Source organism: Pieris napi, chromosome 6 (genome assembly GCF_905475465.1).
Source record: "Pieris napi chromosome 6, ilPieNapi1.2, whole genome shotgun sequence".
NCBI classification, from domain to species: Eukaryota; Metazoa; Arthropoda; class Insecta; order Lepidoptera; family Pieridae; genus Pieris; species Pieris napi.
In genome coordinates this window covers 12,752,850-12,779,207 of record NC_062239.1, presented here as the reverse complement: position 1 = coordinate 12,779,207, position 26,358 = coordinate 12,752,850, and the positions used below count along the sequence as shown (strand labels likewise).

The 26,358-nt window shown below is 33.4% G+C and overlaps 4 protein-coding genes across 5 annotated transcripts; 2 read left to right on the top strand and 2 right to left on the bottom strand.

Annotated features, from left to right (window-relative positions):
* Window positions 1-1,118: 1,118 nt before the first annotated feature.
* Window positions 1,119-14,585, bottom strand: LOC125050657 (collagen alpha-1(IX) chain-like). 2 transcript variants are annotated; one of them, XM_047650634.1, is made up of 22 exons: window positions 14,472-14,585; window positions 11,257-11,318; window positions 10,529-10,727; window positions 9,961-10,153; window positions 8,678-8,755; window positions 8,090-8,245; window positions 7,846-7,878; window positions 7,462-7,530; window positions 6,728-6,790; window positions 6,528-6,623; window positions 6,062-6,140; window positions 5,765-5,826; window positions 5,488-5,587; window positions 5,312-5,400; window positions 4,566-4,673; window positions 4,331-4,441; window positions 4,062-4,178; window positions 3,918-3,972; window positions 3,641-3,742; window positions 2,646-2,813; window positions 2,061-2,123; window positions 1,119-1,250 (listed from the first exon to the last, which is right to left on the bottom strand). In XM_047650634.1, exons 1-22 carry the CDS (start codon window positions 14,480-14,482, stop codon window positions 1,144-1,146), a joined length of 2,121 nt encoding a protein of 706 aa, XP_047506590.1. In that variant the 5' UTR covers window positions 14,483-14,585; the 3' UTR covers window positions 1,119-1,143. The 2 variants fall into 2 exon arrangements, with proteins under 2 accessions (XP_047506590.1, XP_047506591.1); XM_047650635.1 differs by lacking the exons at window positions 5,765-5,826; window positions 6,062-6,140.
* Window positions 14,586-15,730: 1,145 nt separating this feature from the next.
* LOC125050427 (eukaryotic translation initiation factor 2 subunit 1) lies at window positions 15,731-18,494 on the top strand. Its single transcript, XM_047650278.1, has 7 exons — window positions 15,731-15,870; window positions 15,963-16,200; window positions 16,367-16,595; window positions 16,903-17,135; window positions 17,311-17,426; window positions 17,907-18,018; window positions 18,377-18,494. The coding sequence occupies exons 2-7, from the start codon at window positions 15,963-15,965 to the stop codon at window positions 18,445-18,447; spliced, it is 999 nt and encodes a 332-aa protein (XP_047506234.1). The 5' UTR covers window positions 15,731-15,870; the 3' UTR covers window positions 18,448-18,494.
* Window positions 18,495-19,488: 994 nt separating this feature from the next.
* Window positions 19,489-23,883, bottom strand: LOC125050428 (endonuclease G, mitochondrial). Its single transcript, XM_047650279.1, has 6 exons — window positions 23,872-23,883; window positions 23,531-23,653; window positions 23,305-23,428; window positions 22,696-22,808; window positions 20,399-20,579; window positions 19,489-19,683 (listed from the first exon to the last, which is right to left on the bottom strand). Exons 3-6 carry the CDS (start codon window positions 23,416-23,418, stop codon window positions 19,588-19,590), a joined length of 504 nt encoding a protein of 167 aa, XP_047506235.1. The 5' UTR covers window positions 23,419-23,428; window positions 23,531-23,653; window positions 23,872-23,883; the 3' UTR covers window positions 19,489-19,587.
* Window positions 23,884-24,297: 414 nt separating this feature from the next.
* On the top strand, window positions 24,298-26,267 carry LOC125050426 (probable phenylalanine--tRNA ligase, mitochondrial). Its single transcript, XM_047650277.1, has 3 exons — window positions 24,298-24,950; window positions 25,372-26,013; window positions 26,078-26,267. The coding sequence occupies exons 1-3, from the start codon at window positions 24,438-24,440 to the stop codon at window positions 26,243-26,245; spliced, it is 1,323 nt and encodes a 440-aa protein (XP_047506233.1). The 5' UTR covers window positions 24,298-24,437; the 3' UTR covers window positions 26,246-26,267.
* The last annotated feature ends 91 nt before the right edge of the window (window positions 26,268-26,358 follow it).

Sequence of the window (26,358 nt, the reverse complement as noted above, 5' to 3'; positions counted from 1 at the left end):
TACTAACCGTTATTGTTATTTTATAGTGTCAATAAATAAAGCAATAATTAATAAGTGATGATAGCTGTGGCAAGTGAGTCGATTTTGGATATAAATTAAACATATTTTACACAATTTGATCAATAATCTATATATGTACATCAGCTTCCTGTATCTCACAGATAACGAATTTTTGTTAGAACATGCCTTTTATTATCGATTTTTTATGCGTACGAGAAAGTGTTACAAAAATAACACACTCATGTCTAAACACTACTTAAACTTGCATGTCTCATTTAAGCTGTCTCAAGGTTTTTACTTTTAGAACACAAATTTGGGGAGTGTTAGATTTAGAGAAATATATGACGATAAATGCCGCTCCATTACATTTAATATTTCAAGTACCAACCCTGCATAACAAAGGTACTTATTAGTGCGTAGAGGATCAATTCTAAATTTATTAGGGTTCGAAAGAGCGTTCGATCAGCAAGGTCAAGGATTTTGCGTATTTTCCTTATTTCCCTAGCATTACCACATATATTATTTATTAAAATAAATTATTACATACTCACATCTTATTAATAAATCCTATTTATGTATCTTTATTGCAACGTTATTATTACTTTTACGCCAAAGGGCTATGTAGCGTTTGATTCTTCGATTTAAATTTAATGACGACGATTAATACGAAACCGTGCAAACATAAAAGACGTAACACATACAAGAGTTAAAGTGGAAATGGGCCGGGTACATTGCCCGCATTTGTTATGGCAGATGGGTCAAAAAGACGCTCACTTGGCACGGTCCAGTGGGAAGAAGAATGGGAGGAGGCCCACCGGAAACTTGGGAAGATGGAATAAAAGGGATAGAATATTGGAATTGGAAATATTGGAAAATTTTCGCGAGGAATAGAGATAAGTGAAAGAATTTAAAGGAGAGAGAGTACTAGTGTAAAACATAATGACAAGGACTTAGTGTAGTTTAGTGTACTCGAATAAAGGCTATTTTATTTTATTTAATAATTATTTCAGAATTATTTAAGATAGTTTTTAGTAACAATTACTAAATACTGTACCAATGTGTTACAATTAAATCGTTATATGTGATAAAAAATATTTTTATAACAATAAAACAGATAAAAAACGTAATAAATTTATTAACTATCTATGGTCCTTTAACATTGCCTATAGTCTGTGGATAAGCGTAGTACGATGCGAGAGGACAGTCACAGGTTCCTCTAGGACCTGGCACACCACGGGGACCAATGACACCTGCAAAATACCAGATTTTTGATGTTGACATCTTTTGACTTGGTCTTTAAGATTCAGGTCGATTTACTCCAAATGCGAGGTTGGTTTAAATAAACCTAAAAGACCCCCAGGTCCTTCAACCCCAGAAGGTGAAACAATATTTTAGGTAAGCATACAAAAATGGCTAGTTATATACTTATACAAACATATATTTTATATATACAATAATAGAAATGTGTATATACTATACCCCATTATGGAGTTTGAAATCAATTATTGTTAATCAATTAGAGTACGGAAACAAATAAAACTTTTATCATTAAAAAATGTCGAGGGAAACATTAAATAGGTCTGCCCCTAAACCACGTTAGTGAGTTTCACACTAAGAATAACGCTTGGAAGTTATGTTATCCATATGTCTTTGAAAATTAAAGAAAAAGCTAGTTATAGGCACATTATCAGCGAAACAGACACATAAATTTATTTACTCCAAGAGGGTTCCAAAAGTCAAAAATCATTTATTCATATAGGTAACACGATGTACACTTATGAACGTCAAAAAATAAATATACATTAAATGCTTCTAATTTTAAATTTACTGCCAGTTCTCAAATCAAGGGCGTAGAACTGAAGAAAAGAACTGGCAATAAACTCTCCGCCACTCTTTTTAATCTCCAAGATTTTTGTTTTGCCGCGGGTCAGAAATATATAAAGTTTGTGCCCTCAATAGCTTAAATGTGTTTGTCCCATGCCCCATAACATGAAAATACATCAAGTAAAATGGCAGACAGACGGTCACACCTTTGCAATATCACTCAGAGTACCACTTACCTTCTCGTCCAGGGCTTCCTCGTTCACCTTGCCTTCCCTCAGGTCCAGCGGGACCTACTGGACCTGAAAATACAGTGTTTTTTTAAACTTACTATAAAGCGTATTTAGTTAACTCATGTTGAGATTATGAGATTGACGACGTTCATTCAATAGCTATTAAGGGCTTCTATTAAATTGAGGTTTAGGCGATGATTAAATTCATAACTTATATAGTTATCATAGTGGTAAAGCGGCCGAGTCCCAAACCAAATATTAAATTACTGGGGGCAAACGAACAGGAGGCTCACCTGATGTTAAGTGATACCGCCGCCTATGGACACTCTCAATGCCAGAGGGCTTGCGAGTGCGTTGCCGGCCTTTTAAGAATTGCCGGCTTTTTCTTGAAGGACCCTAAGTCGAATTGGTTCGGAAATACTTCTGTGGGCAGCTGGATCCACATAGTGTTGGTGCGCGGCAAAAACTGCCTTTTAAAACGCTCAGTTGTGAAATGGCGGTCGTCGAGGTGATTTTTGAAGATCTTTGAAATAGTTTAAATTGAAATATAAAACTCTTTTCTTTTTTTTTAAATCAACATATATTACTCACCTGGTAATCCTCTAGATCCCTCGGGCCCCGGAATCCCAACTCCTTCAGGGCCTCTATCTCCGTTATCCCCTTTCTCTCCTCTAGGGCCTGGTTCTCCCGGTCTGCCCGGTTCTCCAGTCTCACCCGGATATCCTCTATGACCCATGATCCCTGTTTCTCCTGGTATACCTATAAAATATAATGCATAATCTATGTCCAATTCACACATAAAATAATTAGTAGTTGGTTCTTGTGTTGATTTTATTTAAATATTACAAAAAAATCATATTAAAAATACAAATAATAATACAGTAATTATAATAAAATCTTTATGTATGATAAAAGCGTTTTGACAAACTTCATAAATCGATAGGGTGACTAGGGAGTCCCTGTGTTGTGGGTAACTGGATGAAGTTTTCCGTGGTACAAGATCATAGTACATGTTTAAGACAGTTTAAAAAAAATAGAAAACTTTAAGAATTGCTCGTCGTGCACGTTCCAACTTAATCAACAAATCGTGCTAAACCAAAAAACTAACTGCAAAACTGTGATTGAATCTGCTATCGTTGAGTAAACTGAGCTAATAAACATCACTGTCAAAACATACGGATCAGAGTCCTGGTAAATTCGTGTAGCGGTCTAAAAGAAGACAGAAACATTCGAGATGTGGTGGAGCAGAATGATTCGCAAAATGCACTGCAAAAAGAAGCAACAAGTCCATTCTCAAACAAATAACTATCACCTCAAGACTGGCAAATATAATATTTACAAACGGGTGCTTCTTGGGCCATATTTCCAGAAGAGAACCGAATAGTCTCGACAAGCTGGTAGGGAGGAGTGATGGCAGGAGAAGTCGGAGTCAATTGTGCATTAAGGCAAGCTGAAGAAATGTGGAGGCAGCAAGTCAACGTATCGGTTAGGGCTTTTCCTGCCTTGAAACCTAACTGATACCTTTAGTAATGAAGACTACGAAGAAGATGAAAAGAGTTGAAAACATGAATTTTAATTTTTTATACCTGGGGGCCCCGGTGGCCCAGGTCTTCCAATCGGCCCCCGTCTCCCAACACTGACTGCTGGAGGAAGCATTACTAAACTATCTGCTAATTCTTTTAAGCGATCTGAAAATAGAAAAATGTATATATGTACTTAAATGTCTTGCTGTAAAATTTGTGATTTCGAAGTTCTGAAATATGGCATTCCAACAGTTTATTTATAAACGATAAAATTAATCAAATGCATGAAGTAACTAACAAAAAGTAAAAAATAAATACCTAGACGTTATATTTTTCTTACCTCTCATTAAATCTTCACAAATATTTCTTACATCTCCTTCTGTGATTGATTGATGCTGAAAATTTTTTTAATATAATATTAAAACTTAAGCATTCTATTATGGTCTTTATTTCCAATACACACTATAATATAAAATTTGACAACCTCAACAATAATATCTCTAGGTGCAATAGGTCCAGGAGCACCTCTCGGTCCTGGAGACCCCGGTATACCATCCAGTCCGTCCCTTCCTGGTATTCCTGGTAAACCTCCTTCACCTTTCTAGAATATAGTTTTTTTAATTATTCAATAAGTTTAACGGTGATTTAGTTGATTCGAGATTGTACGTATTACCGAGCAGTCGAAGTCCCACATGCATGGTCAATGAATCGATTGTCAGTAGAAAAAAAAGAGCATTTAATTGCATTACATACCTCTCCCCTTTCCCCTTGAGGTCCAGGTAGACCAGGCATACTGACTCCAGAAGTTGTTGTTAAACCTGGAGGACCTTGGGGACCCGGGGCGCCCTGTCGGCCTTCAGGGCCCTATAAAGAAGAATCGATTACGACATATTCCAGCATTCTAAAGCAAAACTTAGCATCATATATTACTGTCTATATATTAAGAATAAAGTATATTTTTATTAAAAAAACTCAGACGAATAAATACCTGTGGGCCCTCGGGCCCTCTCTCTCCAGCAGGGCCCTGTAATCCCGTAAAACCTCGTTCTCCTGGTATTCCAGGCAAACCAGGAGGCCCTTGAACGCCAGGTAATCCCTGAAATTATAAATAAAGCTTATTATTCTAGTTCGCATTTTCATTAAGAACAAGACGTCCTATATAGCGCTCCTGGCTTTGATCCAAGATGACATTTCCTTATATAGTGCTGGACAAGATATGGGTAAAAGTCGATTTGTGCTGTAATGATGGATTGTTATCTCACACAGATAATATAACACACATACATTTATAAAAGCTTATCAACCCTCGGCACACTGACACATTGGTACAAGAAAAACACAAATTTTTTTTATTGCGACAAGCACTTATAGGCAAACATAACATTCTCTAAGAGATAATGAAAAGAAATTAAAGAAAACAATTTAATTATATTAACTAATCAAAATTTTAAAGTGTGAGGGTAGCAACTGTGAATACCTACTACTACTACCTACCTAGCTCATTTATCAGAATGCTCAATCAGGACATCGGTGAGTTTTGACCAAAACGCGTTCTTCGAAAAGGAGGGAGAAATGGAATGATGGGATGCCTGGGGTATCGAGAATTTAAATTTTATTAAAAGGTTGGTGCAATCAACCTGATTATTAACTTAAATGCAAACGATACATCAACTAATACACTACACAATACTAAAAATAATGTAAATGGAAAGCAAAGAGCAATAATATACATACATCATGTCCGTCTATTCCGGACAGCCCTCGAGGCCCCATTTCTCCATCACGTCCTGGTCTGCCAGGAGATCCTTTTTCACCTTTACTGCCTGGAAATTATCAGAAAAGTTAAATATAAAATGATTTCGTTACTTAGTTACCAGTGAAAATTTGTAAAACTATCACTAAATAGTTACCTTGTACGACAGAGGTATTTACGTGAGCAACGGGCCCTGGAGGACCTGGATATCCTCTGTCACCACGAGGCCCCATTGCTCCAGGAGGCCCCGGCAATCCCTACATATAAATGAAGCTATCATATTATTGTTAAACTAACGTAAGCTATATCAATAACGTAACACGTATTTAACGTAGCACAACGTAACGTAACTATGTATTATCCTTTTTGTAAAATAAAAGGTTATTATTGATTTTAACCAAACTATCTCTTCAGTAACAGAATCAGAATCTTACATCCTTTCCATCAGATCCGGGCACCCCAGCCAAACCAACTAGACCCACTTCTCCTGGTTCGCCTGAAAATAACAATTTTATTCTTAAAATACTTGCTAATTTGTAAACATACACTTAACATTACCGTTTTCCAAACATACAAAGAAAATCTAAAGGGCACGTTTGTATAATCATTACATATATTATACAATAAATGCTCTAATAAAAACAAAAAAAAATTATATCTAAAATTGTTAATTCCTTAACAAGCATTCGTAGGAATAATTTGAATCTTATTATGGAAATATTTTTACATACCCTTTTGACCCGTATCTCCTCTATCTCCTTTGATTCCTCTTCGCCCAGGTTCCCCTGGAGGCCCTAGCAATGTTGCTACCTATATCAGAAATTTTAATTTACTGCAGCCTCTTAATGTATAATAAAGTTTTTAAAGGAAAACATACTTTTATTAATAAAAAGCGAGAAGAACTTTATTATTTTCTTTAGTAAATCAACGATTTAATTAATATATAACAGCTTTTAAATACAATTTTATTATAATAATTATCCCGTTTATTTCTAATGAAAAGTTGAATTAACAGTTTGGATTTTTTATATAATTTTTTCTAATATCGAATTTTTCAGTACCATTGATTGGAATCCCTTCACGGGAACCTCCTCAGCCTTTTCCAAACATCTCCCACCATGTCATTTCTCCATTCGCTTAATTTAAATACAATAAGTAACACAAAATATATATTAAATAAAATATACTTTAACGTACATTAGTGCTATTTCCGGGTGGTCCTCGATCACCCCTGTCTCCTTTAGGTCCTGGGGGCCCAAGTGCCCCAGGCAGCCCCTGTAAGCCTCGAACACCCTATAAACAAAAAAGAAACGTAAACTTAATAATACATTTTTTAGCAAACTGGCCAATTGTTTATAAGATCATAAAATCAGAGTAGTAGTAGTTTGAAAACTTACTGGAAGACCCGTGTAGCCTGGCACTCCTTGATCACCTTTCTGGCCTCGGGGGCCCTGGGGGCCCTGAAATTTATGGAACAATTTAACGTTTCTGAATGGAATGAAAGTTAATACATATGTTGAAAGTTGAAATATGATAATGTACATCATAAACAAAGTGAATTTGAGGAAAAGAGAATCCTCGCGCATTCTAAACAGTTTCGTAGACAGGAATATTCTACCAAACTGCTACGAGCCAGCGACGGGCACGCTACGAGTCGTAGCTGCACACAGTTTGTATAATTTCGTTGCGGAATTCGTTTTAAATTGAAATTCGTCTTGGTAAATTTCATTCAACATATTTCGTTTATCAGAGAACAGGTCATATGTTGGCAATATAATAAAAAATTTGGAATGTGCTATCTTATAGCTATATTCTTTATAAATAAATCTTTTGAGCGTGTGTACTTAATTCCTTCTAAACGGCTGGACAGATTTTGATGAAACTTTGTGTGTACAAGTGATTTCGAAAATGGTTGAGATTTACAATAAGATTAATTTTTTATTTAGACTGTAAAACGTCGGGTCCATATGAAATTGTCTATATGAAAATCTGAATTCAATTACAGTTTATTAATAATTTCAGTAATGTCTCATTAAACTCATTTTTTAAGTATTACTATTAAATATCGCAATAGAACATTCGGTATATAAAAACCTTACGACTCGTATCACTTACGAAAAGTTAAACTTACTGGTGGACAAGAAGCATTACATACTGGAGCAAGAAATGGATTCACATTTGGTGAAGACTGCGAGCCCGTCTGAAATGTAAAAAATGTGTAAATACTTTATTTCGAAATGAAAGAAATATTCATATATTTAATAGTGTTATTAAGGTTAAAAATTTGGTCTTATAAAACATTAAAAAAACGTCTATATTATAAATTTAATGTATTTTTTATTGCAGGCATTGTGTCGACACGAACTGTCATTTTCATACAAATTTAGTTTTCGACTTTCTACATACACTACTGTTAAGGCATCTTGACTAAGCCCCCAGTGACGTCACTGTCAGCTGCTATTCAGCAGCAAATCTTCTATTATTTCGAACATTGCAAATTATTAATATTACTTACCATAGGTGACTCTATCAGCGGTTCGGCTATTTCCTAAAAAAATATTTTATGATTTACTCCTTAAGTTAATATAATTTATAGTTTATCTTTTATACCCTGCTTTCCACCACAGATAATAGATTATAATTCAATTAATTAATATAAAAATTTGTCCAATTGCAACATTTTAACTAAAGTCATCTGACTCTTTTCATCGCAGAGTAAACACAATTTGATAGAAAGAGAAAGCCGAACATAAACTTACAATCTCCTCACAGCTTTCCTCAGTTAGGTTAAATGGGTTGCAACTCAGAGACAGCCATTGCAGGTCTATCGGAGCTGCGGTTCCATCGTCGTTTGATACTATCGTCACCGTTGTAGCGTTATTGAAACTGTGTGATTGGATATCCTCTGGTACTAACTGAAATTGATGATCGACATATTTCGTATAATTACCAGAAATTAAATCATTTTAAAACGACTGGGGTAAACTCCCTTTTCGCGTAAATAACCTAAAATTTTGCTAATAACTCATAGTAAAAATCGCTAATAACTTTTATACCGGAGTTTTATTTTTATTTCATAATGTTTGGAGGAAATTGCTTCTCTTCCTCCAACTTAAAGTCTTCGATCAGTGTAACCCCCACTGATGACTTACTTAATCCAGTCCTATGATTATGCGAAGTAGAACCTTCGTATAGAAATACGTTGGACACCACACATCGAATAATAACATTAAAAAATATTAATCAATCACTTAAAATAAATTACATTTTTACGTTAGAAAATTTATAAAATTAATGAATTTAAAATGAATGTATATTTCTTAAAAAAAAATTAAATGAAAATATACCTCGATACAATCGACTGCAGCGTATACTGTACTATTAGTGATGGTAACATGAACTTTGTGCCATCCAACACGAAACAACTGAAAATAAATAAACAAAACAATTAAAAATGGACGTCAATTCATTTGTTAGCTACTTATTCTTTGTAGTATCTATTACGTAAAAACACAGATATAGGTGCGTTTTATCGAGTGGCATATTCTGTTTGTAACTAAATATGTTTGTTTAACGGTTAGACAACTATACTTAATGTCAATATGCAGACTTTTTTTCGAAACAAACACCGATCATACCTTCTTACAAATTTTTCCTTTCTTTGTAATCCTAGAGTTATTAGAACTAAAAGTCTACGTTCGTATACGTACCTACGGCTCGCTTATCTGCTACTTTTAATGGTCCAGAATAGGGTCGCTCTTTCAACTTGATTACTAATATTGATGAAACAATTGATATATTTTATAACAGTCTTCCAACTAACCGTAACCTTGTTTATAATGCTCTTAATGAGGTTTAAGTTTTCATTTTGTTTTATTTATTATTATTACATATTTTATCTTTTATTTTTTTTAGTTTCAGTTATTATTTTATTTTTTTATTTTGTGGTTGCCTGTTTAGTTTTTTCCCTTGCTAGCTAGCTTATGTTCTAATACAATTAATGTATATGTGTCTAAAGTTTATAACTACAGATTTTCTTGTATAATTTTATGCATACACGTTGTTTTAGAACTTATAAATAAATAAATACAGAACGCAAACCTACATACGAGTATAAGCCACCCATTAAACACACTTTCTTCGCCCAACGCTTTTTCTCCTTCAGATGCTCTTTCATCTTTAAGAACTTTCTTATAAACTATATTATATACTATTTCTTATAAATATTTTCACTAACGATAGAAAACTTTGTACATTCACATACTATATTAAATAACATCTTTTCAACCTTTTTAGGTTATGTAGAAATTATATGTTAAGAACCGTTAATATGTCAAATGGAAGAGACTAGCAGCTGACACAGGGAATTATAGTGCCGTGTATTTTTTAACTAAATGTCCTGTTTTATTATTTATAATAAAGTTTTTCTTTCTTCTTTCTTTATAGATCTTGTAATAGTGTATCGTAGATATATAGAACAGAAAAAAATAAAGTCAACATTCACGACGAATTCTATTTCTAATCGTTTAAAAATATTTATTTAAAATTATTCTTAGATCAAAGAATCTAAAATACCGTTTAAAGTTTATGAAATACATTTTAAAGTTATTATTTTAGTACAAAAACTTACATCTGGACAAGAGAAAATAACCCTTGTTTTCTGAACGAAAACCGCCATTTTTCGTACATGAGGTAGGAATGTCAGGGAGAATAGAAGATTCTGTGATCGCACTCGTATGAGGCTCCAAGGTCTGCGTTGGTTCTGAGGGTTAAACGTGGCTGTGATGCTGAATTGCTCTGGTAAACCGTTGGGAAAGACTTTCCTGTAAAAACGTATGTTTGTTTTTTTATATTTTTTCGTATTTAGGCTTTTCTCTTAACCTTTATTATAAGTTATTTCATTACAAATTGATAGTTTTTGTCATCCGCTATCAGATCGGTGGAGGACCTTTATAGGATCTCAGATATCAGTAGCTGTTTTATAATCGTTTGTCAATCTAATAGGCAAGTAGGTGATCAGCCTGTGCATGACGCACGCCATCGACTTTTTGGGTCTAAGACAAGCCGGTTTCCCCAGCATGTTTTCCTTCACCGTTAGCGAATGCTAAATGCGCACATAGAAAGTCCATTGGTACACAGCCGGGGATCGAACTTACGACCTCAGAGATGAGTAATTAAAAATATAGATCTAATCTTACCTCACGGGTAATGTCAGGTTTGCGCCATCTCCAATCCTGTACGCCCTTTGTAAATCCTGTGAACCCTGTACCAAAGTAATACCCGTGGTATCAGGCCGATCCAAGCGGTATACTGCTATCAGGTCTACTGTCTGAAAATCTACGTCCCCGGGTAGTCTTCCAGAACATAGTAGAGTGTTTAATGGTGATATGGTGCTGGCTGGAATAACAATGTTGTACTTGAAAGGGTTGTTATGGTACAAATGCGTTTTACGGTGGTACAATCTAAAGTTCGCATATCTGCTACAAATAATGGCGCGCAAATTTGTCTTAAAAGGAACTTGACATAAAAGTTACATATATTATGAGTCATATCAGTCATATAGTCAATTATTTTATAATTAGGTTTCAAATTAATATTAATTGTAATGTTTCACGCAAATAATCAGTAAAATAATTTTTTTTTTTCGAAAAGTAGTACATTTAGTCGATTTATGTAGGAAGATCTTTTTACCTACTACTTTTATACTTCAACAGAATCATGAAAAAAGAAAAAAAATGAAATAATATAACGATTGAACCATGGTAACAATTCAAAAAATATGTTGTATATTTAATAACGTATTTTATATATTATCCTTTCTATCCGGTACACTCTTGACAGAGCGGTCGTGATCGTATATATTATAGAGTACAAATCCACTTTATATTTGACTTAAAACGAATGAATAGAAATAAATAAAACTCACTGTCTGTAGTGTTCTCTAAACAGCTTGTAAAATGTATTATGACGATAAAGAGAAATGCCAATCTGAAAGAGAGATAAGAACATCACAGTGAAAGTGTACCTTTGCGGATATTTAGAGATAAGTTTGGGGTACATTGTATGAATGCGCGGAGTAAAAAGCCTGAACGTAAATTGTAATGTTTATAAATTTTACATATGCAGTTTTGAGGCAGTTTTTGCCGCGCACCACCACTATATGGAACCAGCTGCCCACTAAAGTATTATTTCCAAACCAATTCGACTTAGGGTCCATCAAGAAAGGAACGTACCAATTCTTAAAAGGCCGGCAACGCACTTGCGAGCCTTCTGGCAATGTGAGTGTCCATGGGCGGCGGTTTCACTTACCATCAGGGGAGCCTCCAGCCCGTGTGCCTACTGTTATATAAAAAATATATATAAATGTAATAGTACTTGCAAAATCGGGCTAATGGGTAGGACTCATCTGATATTAACTACAGTCGCCCATGGATTACCTAGCCCAAAGGTTCGCAAGTGCGTTTCCGGCTTATGAAAAGTGACTCTTTTCTTGAAGGTCGAAATTCGACGTAAGTTTTTTTTTTCATTTTTTTTTATTATAAATTAATATATTCATTCATTGCGTCATTTGCTTTTTCTAAGAAAATTCTGGCCATTTCTAAAGTCTAAACCAATTGGCAATATTTATTTATTCAGAAGATTCACAACACAATACAGAAATAGATGTATATATAACATTGTGGGCCAGTTACAAATCTTCACATATAGTTCTTTTTTTTTATAAAACACGAAGGTAAACATGCTAAATATTTTTAGTGTAAAACAAAAAAGAAGAAACAGAGTTTAATTAATTAGTTGACAATAAAAGGTTATCAATGCACTTCATTCATCATGGTTGAAATAATTTTGTGTCAGACTAAAATAACTATTATAGTTGCGTTTAAATCGTCGATAGCGTATTGTTTTTAAAAAGACAAAAACCGCTCAAAGTACATTTTGTACCTAATTGTGGGTTTCGGATCAGTTTCATCTACGCACTTGGATCATGAGATCTAAGATTGGCCTAGTTCCATTTGATAACAAAACAGCATTAATTAATATACATACATTTTATTATTACATTTAAATATGGGTGTAATTAAATTAATAGAACATATAACTCGTACGTAGGATGTAGCAAAAACTATGTTTCAGGAGCCCAACCAGGACTTAATAAAATATATTAAAAAAATTATGAGTGTTGGCCCACAGTGTTGGCCAAGTGGCTTCAGCGTGCGCCTCTTATCCCTGAGGTCGTAAATTAGATCCCTGGCTGTGAACCAATGGACTCACTTTCTATGTACGCAATGAACATTTGTTCGAACGGTGAAGAAAAACATCGTGTGGAAACCGGCTTGCCTTAGAGCCAAAAGGTCGACGGTGTGTGTCAGTCAGCGTCCTGGCTGATCATACTTGCCTATTAGATTGACAAATGATGAATAACAAAAGACTAATAAGTAATAAAAGCATATTTAACGTAAGAAAGTGTCCAATAACACTACATACAGTTTCTATTACAGAGAAACACTCTGTTCTTGTGTACTTACTACTTTTTTGCAGATAAAACAAATAACAACACGGCGTCTATCTTTCTGTTCGCATTGAAATACTGCACGCTTTTCACCAATAGATAGTAAATGATGAGGTAATCACGGTAAGTGTGAAGCCATGACGAAACGATTGTTAAATTATATTTCAATGATTTATAAAAGCTATCAAATAACATATAAACGTAGATCAGAATACATCAGAATTGACACAAATAGTAAACCAACAAATCTAGGCAATATCAATGATGATGGCCCACTTTTTTATTAAATCTCGATCAGGTTAATGGCTAATTGAACTGGCAACCTTCAACACTCAATGGAAGCAATTTGTTTGCATTTGACAAATTTTTATGTGAGACCTATATCGTTATATGACGAAGACGCAAACAGTCGCAAACCTATTGCGCATATATATTATAATCTACAGAAGATACAGAGCCATGAGGATGTCGTAAGGCACGGCAACTTTAAATAAAAAACAGAGTATGCGCACAAAGTAGACATGGCAGAAGTGAAACTTCTTTGGCAAACTAATTTCTAAGTCTTGTTCATATTTATACAAATCTAAAACTTTAGATTTCCGAGACAGAGGGAGGGAAAAAGGAAGATATGTTATAAATTTAATGAATTTAGTTTTCATTAAAATATTAAAAGAGTCCAAAAATTAAGACAAATTATTAATTTAATTTATTTCTTCAATGATAAAAACGTGTCATTTTAATTTACAATTATTCGTCATTTGAGATTTCAATAAATTATTTTGCATAAAATATAAAATACTAATATTTCATAAATTCCCTTAACGAAATTTTAATTTTAAAAAGATAATTTCTATAAGGTAATTCACCCTTCTCACTCTCTCTCAAGCGCGCTTTTCTTCGACAAAAATGCTGCACATGTTCGTGAGGTTTCCATAAAAATTTACCCTCATACGCCTAAAGGAGTTTCACTTCAAAAATAAGAGCCCCCTATCTTTATGCGAAAATTTAAACTCGTTTTCGTGTGGCTTTTTCGATTACCCATGAGAAAGAAACTAAGCAAGGTCAACTGGGACTTTGGGATTTTAGACCCAGCTATAGCTCTAATACGAACATAGTAAGGTTTCATAATTTTGCATGTTATCCTTAAAGCATTCTTATTAATTTAAGTAGTTCTTGATAGATATAATTAAATGTATGAATTCGTTAATTTAATGAAGAGCATGAAACTGAGCAAGAAACTACGGTTTGATTATAATTTATGAGTGCTAGTTGTCCTGGCTGGCTGAATAAATGGCAAAAACAAATTACGTTAAGAAATAAAATATAATAATATATTTTTAAAAATTCTAGCTAAATAATTTATGTAACTTATCCCACAGTGAAAGAGGAAATTAAACGATTAATTAATTGATTAATTTGATCTACAATTCTTAATATTTTTATATTCAATATAATATTTAATCGCTAATAATGATAAGTACTAAATACAATGTCTCACACCATACAAAAAATTACTGTCACCTATCTTTGCCACAGAAACGAATTCAATTATGTGCAGCACATTATTAAAAGAATTCCAATCAAACTAAAACTTATATACGACCTTTTTGCAAAACAAAAATAAAACTTACCTAAGTCCCATTTTAAATTTAAACACAGAACACTACGATCCAAACATCGCGTAACGTCTGAATAGTTAATAAAGCTAGTTGTGATTTCTTTCGTTAAACGATGCGACACATATATATCAATTAATTCGTACGACAATAACCGCAAACAGGTCAGGGCTGTATAAATGTGGGGCCCTAAAAATAGGGCCCAGGAGGGAAATGTATAATATCAAAATATGTTACACATTATATCATAACGATATCATCATGTTATATTTATCTAAACAAGCATATATCAGACATGATCAGAGCGCCGTCTTGAGTTATGTTTTCAACTTGTATAACTTCGGATCTTCTGTTAAAAAATTAACTTAAGTCACAGCTGGTAAGTCCTTCGTAACTTTCGTCGCTTATAAAGCCATTGGACGTACGATCTACCAAAAAACAGTTATACCAAATTTTTTCCTGTATTTAATTTTATATCTGGCTTAGTGCCAAGCATTGCAATTCAATGCTTGGAAAAAAGCCTTAAGTTCTTTGAAGCCCCAACAATGGGACGGAAGCAAGTAGTAACAGCAGGTAATACAGCCACCTAAAAAGACAAAGGAGCTGCCATCACAGCTTGTAAAAAAAACGCTCTGGGCATACTGCAAACTATTCAAAGAAAACAATATACATTTAAAAACATATAATAGTAGCACGTTAAACACCCAACATTAATTAAAATTATGTCTGTGTTTCAATTTCTGCACGTAGAAAAATTACATCACATTTATCTTCAGAATATTACTTCTGCATTACAATAATTAAACTTGCGTTTCTAAGGAAGCCAATTAGCCGAATGGATATCAATTAATGAAACAATTTGACCCGCTCTCCAGAACAATAAATAGATTGATACCGTCTCCTAGGTCAATGTCTGGTTATTCTTGACCATTAACATTGTTTAAACAAAGGTTTAGATATAATAAAGTCTGCTAAAATAGTTTGTAATGTACGCTATCAACTTCTAGCGCGTTTTGGACTAATTGAAGATATAATGTGCATTTATAAATACCAAAAATCAATATAAATACGTAAAACTGTGTAGAAAAAGAGGAATCATTATTCTATTCTATTCATATATCCAAAAATCGACATAAGCGGAGCTTAAACAACGAATAGTTTCACGGGCTGCAGCAATAAATAATTGAAACCGATTTGTACAAAAGTTGTAGTAATCTGTAATTTTAAGTCAAACGGTCAGCTAAACGTACTCTGTACTGTGAGCTATGTCAACTCTCACTTTAAAGTCTAAACTTCAAATTTGATGCTTCATCTTATATGAAACCGATCATCAACGTGAACAACAAGGTTTCATCATATTTTCTAAACTTGAATTTCTTACAAAAATACACATAAAACGTAAAAACACATCAAGGTTTGTTAAGAACTAAACTATTATCTCATGTATTTTCTATAGATGCAGATCAAACTGATGATTCAGAGGTTATAATATTTATGAAATTTCAGATGCCTCTTACGTGTAGATTTTATCAAGAAAAATATCCAGAAGTTGAAGATGTAGTTATGGTGAATGTGCGTTCTATCGCTGAGATGGGCGCATATGTGCATCTGCTCGAATACAACAACATTGAGGGCATGATCTTGCTTTCAGAGTTGTCGAGGCGTCGTATTCGTTCTATCAACAAACTTATTCGTGTCGGCAAAACTGAACCTGTTGTGGTCATAAGAGTAGATAAAGAAAAAGGTAATTCTTATTGTTAATCTTTCAAAGTCAAATTCTCCTACAAAAGTTAAACAAAAAAAAAATGTAAGGAACTTAGTTATTATCATACTATGTACAGTAGAATAAGTTATGTAGATTTTTAGTTTTATGTATATTGAATTTTATAAGTTTTTATTTAAAATTACAGGTTACATTGATTTATCTAAACGGCGTGTATCTGGTGAAGATATAGACAAATGTACAGAGCGGTATGCAAAGGCAAAAGCAGTGAACTCAATCCTTAGGCATGTAGCGGAACTTTTGCATTATGAAAACTCGGAGCAATTGGAAGAACTCTACAAGAAGACTGCTTGGCTGTTTGAAGAGAAATATAAAAAAAAGGCATCTGCCTATGATTTCTTTAAGCAAGCTGCTGTGTAAGTATGTTTAATTTCTCTCAATTGGATAAAAACTAGTTTCTTATAAAATAATTTGTATTTTATTAGGAAATAAACTTATTTTACATATACAAAATAAGATTTAAAATGTTTTGTTTGAAAGTTAGGTAGAACAAAAAACTTGTTTATAATTAATTCTAAAATCCTTTTTCTATTGGTTTGATACATGTCTTAAACATTATTTTCTTTTTTAAAATATATCAAGTGCTCAATGATTGACAAACCAGCACAACCATTAAAAATTTGCATTTGTAATATTTAATTTCCTTTTGAAATTTAACTACAGGGATCCTTCTGTCCTAAATGAATGTGGTCTTGATGAAAAAACAAAGGAAGTGCTATTAGCCAACATTAAGAGGAAATTGACCTCACAGGCAGTCAAGATAAGGGCTGACATTGAGTGCGCATGTTATGGCTATGAGGGTATTGATGCAGTTAAGGCTGCATTGAAAGCGGGTCTTTCATTATCCACATTAGAATTGCCAATTAAGATAAATCTCATTGCCCCACCATTGTATGGTAAGTTTTATGTGATAGATACATCCTTTTATGTATTACAAAATGTCAAACAATATTCCCTGTTTGAAAACATTTTCTTAGTTAGAAATAGAATTGACAACATGTAGAAAAACTCAAGTATAAGGTTGTTTTGAGTAATTGTTCTGTAGATATACTAATAAACTGTTTTTTACAGTTATGACTACTTCAACACCAGAAAAAACAGATGGACTTAAAGCGTTACAAGATGCGATTGACAAAATTAATGAGACCATCACAGCATCAGGTGGTGTCTTCAACATACAGATGGCGGTGTGTATATCTATACATCTAGACTAGTAACAATTATATCAATTAATAATACATTGCATAATTGATTAATAATAATATTTTACTATATAATGAAGCCAAATCATTCATTAATACATAAAATGATGCTATTACTTAATTTTTTTTTTATCAAATATAAAAATAATTCATTTTCTAGAAGTTACTAGACTTACTACTTGAAGTGTAGTTTCTTAATAAACATAACACACAAAGAGTTGTGTTTAATCCACTCAAATAGTCTAACAAACTAATGAAAAATAGGAGTATAATATGAGACAGATTTTACGAATTAAACCTTTTGATAATCAGACTTTCGAGTTCTAGATTTTTTTAATAGAATTCAAAACCTGTCTGAATATATTACTGTCAGCAGATTGAAAAATTCTTGGTTAATCAACGACAGTATAATTAAATCATTTATCCACTATATATTAATTTAATAAATATATAATTATTTATCAGCCTAAAGTGGTGACGGCAACTGATGAAGCTGAATTGGCGAGACAAATGGAGAGAGCTGAAGCTGAGAATGCTGAAGTGGCTGGTGACTCTGCTGAAGAGGATGAGGATCAAGGTAAAGTACACCAAGACATTTCTATCTTTTTGGGATGATTTTTCTATGGGATATTTATAGTGTGTGTCTAATATAAGTCTCTACCTGTATCTTGTCTCTTGAGCATATGATATTGAATTCAAAGTCATTGGTACAATAATGTATTTTTTAGTTTACTAAATTACCCAGTTAGCCCAATTTTTTTTAAATACTATCGGTTTTAGCCACTACCACATTAAAATTCAACAAGTAAATATAAAATTATTCGTTAAAATATTGCAAGAAGAGTACAATTAGACTTTGTTTTTATTAATTAGCGAGTTAGTCGGAAAACAACTTGTCTTGAAATTCTTTTAAAATTCATGTAATAATATTATAGGTATGGGTGACGCAGGCGCAGATGATGAGCCTCAACAAAATGGTGCCTCCGATGAAGACGAAGAAAACTAATACCCTGTATATTATGTACTGCATATTCAATATATACTACATTTTTATTAAAGCTTTTAATTACCATTCCATGTTTAAGTATTAGCACGTTTTTTTTAATAGTGTGGATTTTTCAATATTTCCACATTATGTATTCGACTTATACGCTTGTTTGCTTATTAAGTGGGACTATAAATTAACGAGATTTAATGTTACTGTATATAGTATATAAGCAGCAATAACTTCCGATACGAAAAATATTTGTGAGTTTTACACTACTTTAATAAGTGTGATCTGTTGCTTTAGCTATTTCCTAATAATGTAGTTTTCCATAATTTAGGTAATTCTACAGCTAACATACACAATATTTAACAAAAACAATTATACTAAAGATATAGCCAAAGATGGAATACATAATATTGTATATATTATGTAAAAGGTTCAAAGATTTACGAAAGAAAAAAAATATTATTAAGTACATTTTACTATGTAATGCGTATTCGACTGTGGTGAGTGATACACATAGACACCGTATGTGCGCTCATGATGCAAGTTTAAGCAAATACCGCGAGTGTTCAACAACTCAAGGCTTAAATAGTAGTTGTTGTATGTCTGTATGTATGTTTGTTGTCCGGGCTGTGCGATCAGCGACAACACCATTAATTTTTGCATAGTTAGTGTTGATGAGAGAAAGCTCGATTGACGAGTCTGGCAGGAACATGGAAGTGCAATTTTTCTAGAAGTGAGCTGAAATTTATTTTATATTATTATAAATGTTTACGCAATCCAATAACCTATAGGTTTCTCTGTCCTTACCGCACCCATACCCTCCGCCACTGTCTCTCTTGATCATATTCAAGTGAGGGAAGAGGGCAACACTACATGATCACACGCTGCAGAGAAGGCTTGCAGGACACGCTTTTCCTTGCTTATTGTCCTTAGAAATCTACAGTGAAAAGATGGAGGACTATAGGTGAGTGGTGTTTGTGTGTGCTCCTCGGGTTACTTTTCAGTCTTCCCCATTACATTGTGCTTCAGATTGAGTAAAAAATATTAAATATCTCAATAATTTATTCATGTCTTGTTTTAAAATATTGTCTACAAATTATTTACAACCATTATTTTATACTAATATTGCACTTTTAATTAAATTTTTATCATTTAAACTTTCTTGCCATTAATTGTCGTCAGCTTAGTTCGATGTATTTTGTCAAAGAATAGCAACCCAGCTGCCTTTTCTATTGTCTCTGGCGGTACCTTCAACAAAAGTATACTATTAAAAATTAAGTAGTTGAATAAGTTATTACTTTGACACTGGAAAGCCATGTTAACTTTTTAGTAAAACAAATGAGTTCTGTAAATTGTCACTTAATAAGAGCAAGTACACATTAGGCGTGTTGAAGCGCGCGCTTTGGTAACGCGCGTTGTAAGAACTACGCGACGTCTGATTGAAGTGTACACATGCAAACGCGCGCTTTGAGCCAATCGTTAGGCGCGCGTTTACAAATTTTGGTTAGCCGCGCACTTCAAGAAACATGAGCAGCCATTTTGTTGTACATTCGAACGCGTGCTTACGTAAAGAGTGGACGCACGTTGACGAAAATGGAGAACGTTCATTTTGATCCGGATTTTTTATCGATGAAATCCAAAAACGACCAAATATTTGGGATATGGAAGGTCCCGATTAAAAAAAGTTTTAAGAAATCGTAATTGGAAGGATTTTCATGAATCTGATGATAGATGGTGATTTTCCAAACTGAGCCAGATGTATACAGTAGACTCGCCCTACTAACGCTCGTCGAACGCCTGCAAATCGCGATGTATGTATGCTAACAACGCGCGGCCTTAGAACAATTTAAAAAGTATAAGATATAATATATCGATAAATAGAATTAAATATTACAGAATTTATGATTTGGATTATACAAATATAGGCTATGACAAACGGTCAAATAAAAACTTTAGTTCTCACCATGTAAGAAGACACGGGGGTCTCATCTGGTAGCCGTTGATTGGGCATCACATAGGATTCCATATGCAAGGCGCCATCTCCTGCCTCACATACGACCACTTTGTAGAAGTGGGTTGGCACCGCGACGGAGTTGGTACCAATCACTTGGTACTTAACATATGACTTGCCATCTATGTCCTTTCTACAAAATTAATACAATCTAAATTAGTGTAAGAATCGGTCGAGCCGTTTCGGAGGAGTATGGGAACGAACATTGTGACCAGAGAATTTTATATATTAGATATATAAGTGGATCATGTATACCAGTGCAACACAATTTTTTTGCAATCATTTTTTTTTATATAACGGAAAGCGCAAACTTGTGTCTTCTTGTATGTATGTGGTAAATTGGACTAGCTTTAGTCTACCCCAGTCCGAGACTCCACGTAGCAGAGTTTCGACTTCATATACAAGTTTGATCCGGTACTGATCGACAACTGCCCGAGAAATGCCTGCATGGCCACTGTATAAAATATCCCCTCGTGATGTCGTCCATAGCTATGACTGTTGCTAAGTTGCATATCATTGGTGCAGAAGAAACAGAGTCGGGCATAGGAAACAGCCTTGTGGGACCCCAGCGTTCACGGGTTTATGGTTGGGTTATGCCTTGATGCTCCGATTATCGTAAAAGCTGGAAATCTAGTTGCATTATTTCTCGGGGATCCCATAGGCTGGAAGCTTCGAGATTAGTGCTCTATGCCACAATTATGCCAATGCCCACCTATGTGTAAGGTTCCTCTCCTTTAGGAGAGCTGAGCAACCATGAAAAAAGCAATCGCTTATAAGCTGGAAGCTTCCTAGATATCTTTTAGTAAAGATGTTGAGGAGTGTTGAGGTTCTTGTCTTGTTAATTATCAGAGGAAGTGCTTGATCTCTTAAAATAGTTTTCCTTATGGCATGCCTAACACATTTAGTCCAGTCTTCTTGACTAACATTATCAATAGCGTTGTGGAGAAGAATTTTAATATTTTATTCGATCTACGTTCGCTCTTGCCGATAAAAGTGTGGCGGAGAGTTTATTGCCAGTTCTTCTCTTCCATTCTACACCCTTGATTTGAGAACTGGCAGTAAATGTAAAATTAGAAGCATATAAGTATATTTCTGTTTTAACATTCATAAGTGTACATTGTGTGCTTTATGAATAAATAATTTAGTTTTTTTTTTTAATTTCTACTAACACCACAAATCAGTTCTGCAAGCTCTCGTAGATTATTGAAATTGAGGCAAGCTTTTTTCTTGGGATCAGTTTTCAATTCTTTTAAAAACAAGAGTTTGTTGTGAATTACAGCCCGAACTTGAGCGCTGATGTCACCATTTAATTTCTTCACGTTAGAAAATAAATTATCCATTTTGCAGTTATATTTATAGAAAAACAACAACCCCTACTCATAACCATCAGGAGTCAGAGTACGTGCGCAGGTAGCTAAGTATCGATAACAGGTTGCATTGTGAGCACATTCCCACTGTCAGTGAGTTTTATTGCGCGATGACTGTTTAAAATGCATCGTAAGTAAAATTTAAATGTAAGTAATATGTTTGAACTAAAAATAATTTAGTATGAAATAATGGTCTGAACTCTTCAATAGCAGAATTACTTTATAAGTAGTGTTATAGACGGGTACAAAATTATTAGACAAAAAAGACCTAGCCCACAAATGATGCAGATCTTAACAGGACATGGGGCGTTTGCTGAATACCTGCACAGATTTGGCTTGAAGTCAGATCCGTCGTGTACGTGCGACTCACAAACGAGTCAGACAGTGATATATCTCATTGTAGAATGTCCTGTATTCGGAGCCTCCAGGTGCAATCTCGAGCAACAAATCAATACAAAGGTAACAACCGAGCATTTACCGGATATATTAAAAAACTTCAGATCGCAACTGGAAGATTTCTGCAGTAAGGTAGTGAGATGTGTCACTCGCTGCAACAAGAGCGTAGCAGAGGTGAGACGGGCCCCCACTGGCCCATGAATATAAAATAGAAATATGTGTATTTTTATATTTGGATATATATGTATATTAGGAAATCTCTTAATGTATGTATGTATGTATATGTTTCTACAAAATATATGTACAAAATAAGGTCCCGCACCACAAGAGTCGGGGATAGTGGGAAATTTATATAAAAAAAAATAGCAGAATTAAGTCTAATCGTTGTTTAACATTTTGTTCCAACGTAAAGAAACCGTATTTCCTTCATCCTTGTACCGTGTAAGATTAAGCCGTAGATTTTAAATTTTTATAAATATATCTCACCTTGGTAAATAAAGTGGACCTGTACAACAGTAGACATTATTGTAAACCTTAGTCAATTTTCTCACATGTTTTTCTAGTCTATTCCATGAATCTCTATTGAAGCCTTGTCCAACCTGAAATATGAATAAGGTGTAAATTTGTTTGAATTTAAAAGTTTCATGCCGGACTTGGACCAGCTTTGTTCCAGTTTGATTATTTTCACAATGTAGACCTTTTTTAAGTTACAAAAAAGGATATGATGATTAAGAAATGCAGCTTTGCTATTATGTTTTATTATCAAGAGATGATAAACAAATAACTTTGTTACATACAATTATATAGGATCTGTAATGTCATTACTCAATGAGATTTTAGGCAAATATGATTTAATAATTTTAATTTTTAGTAACTTCTTACTTAATTTCCTTTACTGATAACTATATGTGTAATCGCAATGTTTTAACTAAAGTACACATTGCTCTCATTTCATCCTAGCAAAATTAAAATTGTACAGATGGAGACTGCTACAAGTGTTCCTAGTTTGCTAGAAACCTGTTATTTCTTAGCTATTTAGTACTTAGATGATACAGAGAATTATGAGTCAAGTTTGTTTCATGTATAATATAATACCTGTGGGGCCATATTAGTGAGGTAGAAAGTCTGATCCACATGTCTTTGAGCTAAACGGTGATTACCAGCAGCTGCCATGTGGCCACGATCAAATCCTGAACCTTTATAGTCCATATTATGAGATCTGAAGGGGTAGGTTAATCACTTAAACAAACTTATCAATTATATACCCATCAGATTTAATTGTAAATGTAATAGTTGTAATAATATGTCCATAGAAATTTACCTGAAGAAAGGGTGAATACTCTCATCTGGTTTAAAATCACATTTACTCCTATCAACTGCATTGTTTTTTGATACATGATCTTTTGTTATGTGTTCAAAGACCCAATGTGGTACTCTATTACGTCTGTCATATGACAAAACAAAATCATCATAAGATCTAACATTATCTAAGCTAGGAAATCCATATTTCATAATTTCTGAAATCTGAAAAGTAGAATTTATATACATGCCATTTATAAAATAACTGGCCCGGCTTTCAGTTAATTGTACAATATTAAGTAAGATTCTAAGTTAAGGTTAGGTAGGAAACCTGATAATACTTTAATTATGAATGAAGCTTACCCTATCCTTAGCACCACCACTCTCAACGTATGGTGTAGCAGCTGAAACTGTGCCAAATATAGGCAACCCAGGCAAACTAGTCAAAGTTTTGCCATGTAAAACCACGGTTTGATCTTTTCCAAAACATTTCTTCTGGCCGATTAAGTAACCAGTTAAACCCACAGCACCGAGTTGGGCTAAATGAAGAAGCCTTTTTGATATCATTTATATATAATATAATTAATTAAAAAAATAATGAGATTTTTAAAGTCTTCGGCTTCGTATTATCTTTCTTATAGTTATTCGATTTCGTTACACAATTTAGACAATAGACACAGACTAGGATAACTACATATAACATAGTAGTTATAAAAATAATAAAAAGTAGTATATTGTCAAAATGTGTGTCGTTTTTGTAGAGTTTGATTGAATCTGTGAAGTGTGAACTGAATCTTTAATTTTACTATTGATAAAATACAATAACATGTGAATTGTGATAATTGAGTAAATTGACGAACAGTATGTGATTTTTTAAATTGAAATCACTTTTTGCAAGATTAATATATACAATAAAATTCAATAGCAACATGACAAAATATCTAATTAGGTCGAGATTGTTATCGTTAACTATTCATAAATATAATTATAGTACAGCTACTAAATCAGTTTCTTCAATTCAAATTAATAATAAGGAATATCTTAGCGATGACTACACAAATGTTACCCCAAAAATATTAAGTTATTTCAACAAAAATTTGCATTTGCAAAGAGGACATCCACTATGCATAGTTCGACAACGAATTGTAAACTATTTCTACTCGTCTTTTACTCATGGAGGTAATCCCACATTCAGTGTGTACGACAACTTATCGCCTATCGTTTCTACCAAACAGAATTTTGATGACTTGTTAATTCCATTAGACCATGTTAGTAGAGTAAAGTCAGACTGCTATTACATAAACAATTCTTTACTGTTACGTGCTCATATGACTGCCCATCAAAGTGAGCTACTTAGAGCTGGGTTAGATAACTTTCTTATGATAGGAGATGTATACAGAAGAGATGAAATTGATTCAACACACTATCCAGTTTTTCATCAGGTAATTGCTCTTAAGAAGTTATTTTTCTATGACATATTTTGATTTATTTTAAAGTTTTATCAAATGTGGTTTACCAATATTCCTAGGTACAAGACAGTGTAACAAATAAGCAAGATAGAGTTGGCAATTTATTTATTTTAAAGCCAATGTGCGTTACAATAAAATCTTACATTTTGAAAAATAAAAAAATTAATTGCACACCTTTAAGAGGCAAACATAGAATTACTTTAGCATAGCTTTACTTATTATTACTTTATACTTAATAACTATAAAATTAATTTGCAATACCTTATATTCCAGCACAGCTTGCAGATTACATCTGCAATAACAATTAAAACTAAAATATTGACAGTATAATTTATACTCATGCAAAAAAAAGTCAATATTGTATATTATCTAATTTAATCTTTAATCATTACAGGTTGATGCTGTAAGATCCCAACGGAAAGAACAATTATTTAAAAATCACCCAGGTCTAGAGATATTTGAAAAAGCTTTCTTAGATAACCCACTGTCCTTTCAAAATAGTATTATTGATCCATCTAAGCAAAGTTGTCATACATTAGAAGCCACAAAGTTAATGGAAAATCAATTAAAAACTCATCTACTAAGCCTTGTTAAAGTATTATTTGGTGATGATATTAGGCATAGATGGGTAGATGCTTATTTTCCTTTCACTCACCCTTCATGGGAAATGGAAATATTCTATGAAAATAAGTGGATGGAGGTCTTAGGATGTGGTATAGTTAGAAATGAAATCATGTCAAATGCTGGTACAAATAACAGCATTGCATATGCTTTTGGCTTGGGCTTGGAACGTCTTGTTATGGCTCTATATAAAATACCTGACATTCGTCTTGTGTGGAGCACTGACTCAGGTTTCTTAACACAATTTGAAAATAAAGATTTGCACAGTAAAATTATATATAAACCAGTGTCTAATTACCCGCAGTGTACAAATGATTTATCTTTTTGGTTACCACCTGCGTATACAATAGACAATTTTATAAGTAATGATTTTTATGACTTAGTAAGAGATGTTGGAGGAGATATTATTGAACAGGTGGGTTTCTAAAATGAGTATCAATTGTTAATATAGTATACGGAGAACATTTTACTGGTTTCAGGTTAAGCTGAAGGACAAATTTGTTCATCCTAAGACAAAAAAGCATAGTCTTTGCTACTCTATTGTTTATAGACATCTAGAGAGGACACTAACACAAGCAGAAGTCAATAGAGTTCATAGAAAAATTGAAGAGGCAGCAACTGAGTCACTTGGTGTTACTATTAGATAAATATACATAGGTTTTATCTAAACAATTTTTTTTTTCGTAAGTCATATGTATGTCTTAACCCCTTAGATTTAGTATACCTTATAATCCCTTTATTACAATTATGTTGGCTATAA

What these genes read in the sequence shown, in the direction of transcription:
- LOC125050657 (XM_047650634.1), bottom strand. An exon ending in CAGGCTACACGGGTCTTCCA is followed by an intron (nt 6,624 to 6,727) that starts GTAAGTTTTCAA and finishes TTTTGTTTATAG; the next exon opens with GGTGTTCGAGGCTTACAGGG. An exon ending in CACCCGGAAATAGCACTAAT is followed by an intron (nt 6,141 to 6,527) that starts GTACGTTAAAGT and finishes TTTCTGATATAG; the next exon opens with GTAGCAACATTGCTAGGGCC.
- LOC125050427 (XM_047650278.1), top strand. Translation starts at nt 15,963, where the DNA reads ATGCCTCTTACGTGTAGATTTTATCAAGAAAAATATCCAGAAGTTGAA. An exon ending in CATTGCCCCACCATTGTATG is followed by an intron (nt 17,136 to 17,310) that starts GTAAGTTTTATG and finishes TGTTTTTTACAG; the next exon opens with TTATGACTACTTCAACACCA. An exon ending in TCTTCAACATACAGATGGCG is followed by an intron (nt 17,427 to 17,906) that starts GTGTGTATATCT and finishes ATTATTTATCAG; the next exon opens with CCTAAAGTGGTGACGGCAAC.
- LOC125050428 (XM_047650279.1), bottom strand. Translation starts at nt 23,418, where the DNA reads ATGGACTATAAAGGTTCAGGATTTGATCGTGGCCACATGGCAGCTGCT. An exon ending in TCACTAATATGGCCCCACAG is followed by an intron (nt 22,809 to 23,304) that starts GTATTATATTAT and finishes TTCATATTTCAG; the next exon opens with GTTGGACAAGGCTTCAATAG. An exon ending in CCCCCGTGTCTTCTTACATG is followed by an intron (nt 19,684 to 20,398) that starts GTGAGAACTAAA and finishes CTTTTGTTGAAG; the next exon opens with GTACCGCCAGAGACAATAGA.
- LOC125050426 (XM_047650277.1), top strand. Translation starts at nt 24,438, where the DNA reads ATGACAAAATATCTAATTAGGTCGAGATTGTTATCGTTAACTATTCAT. An exon ending in ACTATCCAGTTTTTCATCAG is followed by an intron (nt 24,951 to 25,371) that starts GTAATTGCTCTT and finishes TAATCATTACAG; the next exon opens with GTTGATGCTGTAAGATCCCA. An exon ending in GAGGAGATATTATTGAACAG is followed by an intron (nt 26,014 to 26,077) that starts GTGGGTTTCTAA and finishes TACTGGTTTCAG; the next exon opens with GTTAAGCTGAAGGACAAATT.